Source organism: Clinocottus analis, unplaced genomic scaffold (genome assembly GCF_023055335.1).
Source record: "Clinocottus analis isolate CAN_PGR_092001 unplaced genomic scaffold, fCliAna1.0.p SCAF_16, whole genome shotgun sequence".
NCBI classification, from domain to species: Eukaryota; Metazoa; Chordata; class Actinopteri; order Perciformes; family Cottidae; genus Clinocottus; species Clinocottus analis.
In genome coordinates, this window is record NW_027175887.1 from 7,783,456 (window position 1) to 7,790,181 (window position 6,726).

The 6,726-nt window shown below is 41.9% G+C and overlaps 2 protein-coding genes across 2 annotated transcripts; both read left to right on the forward strand.

The window, feature by feature from the left end:
• The first annotated feature begins 129 nt into the window (after positions 1–129).
• On the forward strand, positions 130–1,686 carry soul5 (heme-binding protein soul5). Its single transcript, XM_068578350.1, has 6 exons — positions 130–200; positions 297–378; positions 483–588; positions 885–1,024; positions 1,154–1,317; positions 1,447–1,686. Exons 1-6 carry the CDS (start codon positions 130–132, stop codon positions 1,541–1,543), a joined length of 660 nt encoding a protein of 219 aa, XP_068434451.1. The 3' UTR covers positions 1,544–1,686.
• Positions 1,687–3,350: 1,664 nt separating this feature from the next.
• Positions 3,351–6,561, forward strand: nr5a5 (nuclear receptor subfamily 5, group A, member 5). Its single transcript, XM_068578064.1, has 7 exons — positions 3,351–3,444; positions 4,247–4,362; positions 4,514–4,655; positions 4,902–5,656; positions 5,780–5,899; positions 6,020–6,167; positions 6,314–6,561. The coding sequence occupies exons 1-7, from the start codon at positions 3,351–3,353 to the stop codon at positions 6,559–6,561; spliced, it is 1,623 nt and encodes a 540-aa protein (XP_068434165.1).
• Positions 6,562–6,726: the final 165 nt, after the last annotated feature.

The window sequence follows — 6,726 nt, forward strand, 5'->3', positions numbered from 1 at the left end:
TTGTCTTGGATTAAATTCAATGAATATAGATTTCTTGGTTAACGAACTAACCTTACATGCTGTGAGAAAGCTGTCCTTATTTCTATTTATTTTTGTCTGGGTGCAAAAAAATATTTTAATGAAAACCATATGTGTTTCAGGATTTACCTTCCAGCGCTTGTTGGCTTCCTGTTCGTCTTCACGGCTGAGGCCAGAGTTGGGTAAGAAAAGAACGCCCAGTTTAAGTAGATTGTTGCATTTAACTAAAAACATTTAACCAAAAACATTTTTTTATGTTTGCCTTTCTAATTATACAGAAACTCATCTGAGTTAAGTTTCTGTACTGAAGCAGAACAGTGCCTGCTGTTTGATCTGATCTGTAAAACTGATGATTACGAAGTGAGTCGGTCTGAGCAGAAAGCTTTTCACATTTGAGGTGCAAAAGACTTTCAAAAAAAACAAAAAAAGCCTTCTTCTTTACCATGTGTGTTCATGTCCATCAGGTCCGTCACTACGAATCTGTCAACTGGGTTTCAACTGATGAAGAATCCTGGAGCATGGACTTTGCATCAATGACCACATTCAAACGACTGTTTAACTACATAAAAGGTACCAATATTACAGGAAAAAAGTATAGAGCAGTCAAAATTTGTAAGAAGTTTTAAACTTTTTGTTTTGCAGCCAGTTTGCAAGGAACATCATATTTAAAAGCAGATTGCCCAGCCTCAGTTTGAATATGTTGTGTGGTTAAAATCAAAATGGCCTTTTGACCTGACATCATAATTATTGTATTTAGCTGTGCTCAGAGAGCAGAAATAGTTTGGCGGTTTTATTGAATATTCAAGCCAGAACATTTTTTTGCTGTGCATTTCTTTCTGTTTTATTTTCTAAATGTTTACCTACAGAGAATGACATTCAAATGACAGCTCCTGTTATTATTGAAGTACCGACCACGGGTTTGTGGTTGGAATGGAGTACCTACAAAATGAGTTTCTTGCTGCCTGTTGAACATCAACAAAATCCCCCCCCACCTTCTGATGTGAATGTAAGCTTCTTTGACATAACATGGCAAAAAAGATAAAACACATAAACCTTCATTTTGTAATGCCATGATGCCATGTTTCAATTCATTCTGTGAGTTCTACCTTAATAATTAAACTTTGTTGATTTGCAGGTTTACATCAATCAAATGCCTGAAATGAAAGTGTATGTACGGAGCTACGGAGGATGGATGGTGGGCATAAGTGACAAAATCAAAGCAAACAGTCTGTCCTCTGCCCTCAATGCAGTGGGTGCAAAGTACACCAAGAGCTCCCACTATGGTGTTGGATATAACAGGTAAACAAATTAATGATTTTCTCAACGATAATCAGAAAGAAAGATAAACTGCAATATGTGTTGATCAATTTTATATTGTGCAATAAATAATTGTGTGTGGACTTTTTTTTTTTTTAAATTATTTTGCAGCCCAATGACGATGTTGAACAGGCACAACGAGGTGTGGTTCGTCAGCGAGGATGAACCGGTGTGTGACAGTGGCAGTGACAGCAGTGAGGAAAACTGACAGCTTACTGTAAACATAGTATATGAGGAGATGTAGCTGGACATTGCCTTAGTCATAAAGTGTCATATAGATAACCTGCCAGCAAGAGCACAGATTCAAAGAAAATGTAGATGGATTGGAATTATTTGAATACACCATGAAGATAGCTCTACACTGGCTTGTTTGTTTTTGTTTTTTGTCCAATAAAATGACACCATTGCATTACCAATAAAAGGCCTCGTCTTTGGACTTATCCTAAATATGTGTCAAAAAACAGCTGGTTTGAATAGATGAAGCTGCAAAAGATGTCTCGCTCCAATTTAGAACAGAACTACTCTACTCTACCACTAGATGGCACTGCTAGCTCCAAGAATAGCAGTACGGCTTACACATACTGCTTGATTTTTGTTTACCTTTGACAAGAATTGTTGAATATTTTGAAGATTTACTCCGTGAGCGAGAGAAAACAGTGTCAATGTGTCTGAAACCAGACAGGTAAAAAAAAATAGTGTGAGTTTTTTTATTTTTATTGATGGCTGTTGTAATCCATTTACAAGCTAATGTGCAGGAGTCATAACCATCCACCCTTGAACTGCCCTTTTGCTTTGACGTCACTGTGAGCTTCTTCAAAGCAGCCACGGCACCTTATCAAGCAGTGGCATGGTAACTGGAACAAGTTAATCCCAATTCAGCAATTGGCTAAAATTGAATTATACTGAGCATAGCAAAAGATTACTGCCCTTTTATCAACTGCAGTATTAAGGAGGATACATTATATTTTACTCGCGAATGAACAGCTGATGTCAAACTTAAATTTGGTGGTGGGCAATAACTCGGTACATTTACTCGAGTATTGTAATTTACTAAAGTTCTGGTCTGGGTTTCTGCATCCTACATGTCAGATGAAAATGTTTTACTTCCACTACATTTATATGACAGCTACTTTGCAGGTCAACATTTTGCATAAAAATAATACACGATCCGCTTATGAAATAGAATACATTGTTAAAGATTCAACCAGTGGCTTTCAAACACCTTGGTCTGTGACGCCGCACCAAAAAGAAGTTATTGAGCTTGGTTACCAGTTATGCTAAAGAGTAACTTTCTCTCTAAAGATCTCACCCTCAGATGGTTTCATTTAAATTACGCAAAGAGAAAGAATCATCAACAGTACAACAGTAAAATGCTATTTACACATAGATGTAACTAACTTTATGATAATGTCACATTCAAAAAGGACAATTTTTTCTGCAGTGCTGATAATGCTTCTGTGTTTTAACCTAAGTAAGATGTGTAATGAAGCACCTTTACTCAGAAAGTATTAGATTATTCTTTACATTGTTTCACAAGTACTTTTACTTAAATAAATAAATAACCTGGCTATTCTCACACACCACTGCTTGAATTGCAATTCAACAAAATGATCATTCAGAAATTAAAATGAAGTCTGAACGACTGTAGTTTTGACTGTGATTATCTGCACTCTTCAGTTGACCCTTATCTTATCAGCTGAGCTCCAGGATGGCTCAATGATACTGGAGTGATTTCACAGCAGTTAAATTCCAACAGGTGGATATCTGACTGTCCCCAATATAGGGGTTGGCTGGCTGAATGGGTAGGCGTGCCAGTCAGGAGAGGTTTTATGACAGACTACAGATCGAAGTCCACTAAATCCACTTGTGGGCCTCAAACGGCCATCAGTCCACCGGGCTGTGGGGCCTGCCAGCGGGCCATTGTGTGCCTCTCCTGTGTCTGTCTGGCCTCCTGATCGCTGAAACAATGAAGATCAGGCTAGGTGGACCCTAAAGCTCATGTCTCATCAGCCATAATGGACCTACCGGATTATCACCCACAGCAGCCACTTCTCCACAACCCTGGCAATTACCCAGAGGATCTGTTAACTTCGGCGGGACCATCAACATGTATGTACGAGCTACTTCGATAGTGCCTTTAAAGACGGGTTTCAAATAATGTTTGAATATGTATGTGGTTTTAAATCTATAACTTAAATGATTTGTTTTAAAGTTGGAGTGTAAAGGTGTCTGGAAATGTGTAGTATGACAAGGTATATAAATTATATTGATGATGTCCATGTTAAAACTCCATTTACAGAAGTAAAGGGATAAAGTTGTTCACCATTGTGCCACAGGTTTTAATTTGGTAGATTGGAGATTACATAAGGGTCATATCTGTGTTCACAGTGATAAGGTACTGTCTGTAACAGAGGGATCGTCCTGTACTTCTCACTATGCTCTCAACATGCTGAGGAGCAATACACCTCATTAGATGACAGAACCTGAGTAATCTACACTCTTTTAACGAACAGTATCACTGGTCTTATTCCTGACATATTTTCAACTCCAAACCTTCTTTGTGACGGACTTGAGATATTACCTGCACTGATGCAAACTGGAATATGGAGCTGTAATAGTGTTTCTGTAACTACCAAATACACAAATCATTCCCAATAAAAGATACAACTCAAAGGTCCACTTACCTTTTGGCGCCACTGTGTGAAGGAAAAAAAATAAAAAGAGAGCCGATGAAAGGAAAAGAGAAAAGCAGGTTGAAGTAGGATTTTCTTGGCACATCACCATAACGATCCCCATTTTACAACCAGCACTTGTTTTCTCACCTTGTGCCACATTAGCGGTCGTCAGCGTCAGCAGATTGTGTCGTCCTGCACATTTGACATTCAGCGTTAATGGTGGTGTCATTCTCCAGCTCCAGAATTAAAAGCAGAAGCAGACGGCCGACTAGAGTCGGAGGAGAGCTGTCCCATCTGTGGAGACAAAGTGTCAGGATACCACTATGGACTGCTTACTTGTGAAAGCTGCAAGGTAAGGGACAGAGTCTTTGACCATCCAAGGAAAAGTATGTATGCTCTACAACACCATAAAGCGCGTTTTGTAGTATGGATTTAATAGCCACAGTCAGCTATTGTAGAACTAAGATATATTATCCTCTGTCTGCTGTCCTCTCTCTCTCTAGGGCTTCTTTAAACGCTCAGTGCAGAATAACAAGCATTACACCTGTGTGGAACAAGAGAGCTGCCCCATGAACCCTTCTCAGAGGAAACGCTGTCCTTTCTGCCGCTTCCAAAAGTGTTTGTCAGTGGGCATGAAAAGAGAAGGTACAGTAAATACCCCCAGGGACATACACACATGCACTCATGCCTTTGTACGTGTACTTTTCTCCATTTTGACGTGCCTCGTTTCACTGACATGCATGTTCTTTTCTCCCCCATACGTTAATATAAGAAGTCCTAAACCAGGCAGTGCTGTAATGTCACAGATTATAAATGACGACTTTCTATCTGAACCCTAAGAAAAACGGTTTGATGAATTAAATCGTCATCAGTTTCATTATCTGTCAACAGCAGTGAGAGCAGATCGTATGAGAGGCGGCAGGAATAAATTTGGCCCTCTGTACCGGCGGGACAGGCAAATGAAACAGCAAAAGGTGTATCACCACCTACACACTGCTCCTTACAGGATTAAAATGGAAACAACTCAAACGCAACGGCCCACAGCTCCACATGACCCTCACCTGGTGAGCAGTCACACAACTGCTCCACTGCCTTTTGATGCTTTGCATCATGCCCACACGTATCCCTCTGGCATAGAGCAGTCGGGGGCTCCCCTGTCTCTGGACCACAAAATGAATACAGACCGGGTGCTCACCCCTCTCTCGCTGCCCTACTCTGAACTGTACCATCACACCTTCCCCGGATACCTCCAGGAGAAAGGAGACAGGCTTTATAGCGACAGCTCGGCTGCAACAAACTATACCCACCCCATTTCGGACAATGCATTCACACCAAGAAGCACATCCGCATCACCGCCCTGCTCAACATCCAGCCCCTCCACATGTCTCTCGCAGGCTCCCACCCAAACCCTAGACGCTGCCTCCTCGGCCACTCTTAAACCCAACTTCCTCGATCAACTCCTGGAGGGGGCGCAGGATGAGAGCCAGCTGTGTGCCAAGGTCCTCGCCAGTCTGCAGAGAGAACAGGCCAACCGGGGCAAGCACGACCGCCTCAATACATTTAGCATCATGTGCAAAATAGCAGACCAGACACTGTTTGGGCTTGTGGAGTGGGCGAGGAACAGTGCACTCTTCAAGGAGCTCAAGGTGATTCATCATGAATTGTAAAGTTACAAAAACCCTTTCAGTATGCTGTACTTATTTGAGCTCAAAAGGTTGTAGTTTTTAAATGTACAACTTTTATATTTTTGTTTTGTACGTTTCCCACAGGTGGAGGACCAGATGGTGCTGCTGCAGAGCTGCTGGAGTGAGCTGCTGGTCCTGGATCACCTCTGTAGACAGGTGACCTACAGCAAAGAGGGCTGCATATATCTGGTCACAGGACAACAGGTAAAGTTGCAGATTTCCTACATTCATCAACGAGGTCTTTGGATTAAACAAGCTTGTTTTGGGTTGCACTGACACTTTACATTTTGAGCTCTTCATCAGCTATCTGTCATTCTGATGCAGATTGAGGTGTCGACCATCATCTCTCAGGCAGGAGCGACACTGAGCCGCCTGGTATCAAGGACCCAAGACTTAGTGTCCAAGCTGAAGGCCTTCCAGTTGGACAGACATGAGTTTGTCTGTCTCAAACACTTAGTGCTCTTCAACCCTGGTGAGCTTTATTTGAAAGTCTCGTCAGACACTTTCTAGAACATACACATCGGATGTAGCTTGCTTTTTGACCTTTTTCCATTAATGTTAGTCATGCATGCAGCTGCTGGAGTTGAGGGTGTATGATGAATCTGCTTTCTGCTGTAGATGTGAAGTCGGTGCAGAGCCGCAAGCAGGTGGAGCAGACACAAGAGAAGGTGAACAGAGCCCTGATGGAGTACACCCAACAGAGTCATCCAAGACAATCAGACAAGTTTGGCCAGCTGTTGCTACGACTACCTGAAGTACGCAGCATTAGTTTGCAGGTTGAGGAGTATTTGTACCAACGCCATCTTCTGGGAGATTTGCCATGCAACTCTCTACTCACCGAGATGCTGCACACCAAGCACAGCTGAGAAGATGCTGCTGTATCTTCCAGCCCTGGTGGCACAACAGTGGCACAGTCCGAGTCTGGTGCTGCGAACTTTCTTGCCTCCCTGCTGACCTTTAAGACCCAACTGTGCTTTTTATTGTTAAGGATTGTTGCAAATAGTTAAAAAGCATGCACCCTTTAAAAGCCC

What these genes read in the sequence shown, in the direction of transcription:
- nr5a5 (XM_068578064.1), top strand. Translation starts at nt 3,351, where the DNA reads ATGGACCTACCGGATTATCACCCACAGCAGCCACTTCTCCACAACCCT. An exon ending in TTCGGCGGGACCATCAACAT is followed by an intron (nt 3,445 to 4,246) that starts GTATGTACGAGC and finishes GTCATTCTCCAG; the next exon opens with CTCCAGAATTAAAAGCAGAA. An exon ending in CTTAGTGCTCTTCAACCCTG is followed by an intron (nt 6,168 to 6,313) that starts GTGAGCTTTATT and finishes TTTCTGCTGTAG; the next exon opens with ATGTGAAGTCGGTGCAGAGC.
- soul5 (XM_068578350.1), top strand. Translation starts at nt 130, where the DNA reads ATGTGTTTCAGGATTTACCTTCCAGCGCTTGTTGGCTTCCTGTTCGTC. An exon ending in ACTGTTTAACTACATAAAAG is followed by an intron (nt 589 to 884) that starts GTACCAATATTA and finishes GTTTACCTACAG; the next exon opens with AGAATGACATTCAAATGACA. An exon ending in CCCCACCTTCTGATGTGAAT is followed by an intron (nt 1,025 to 1,153) that starts GTAAGCTTCTTT and finishes GTTGATTTGCAG; the next exon opens with GTTTACATCAATCAAATGCC.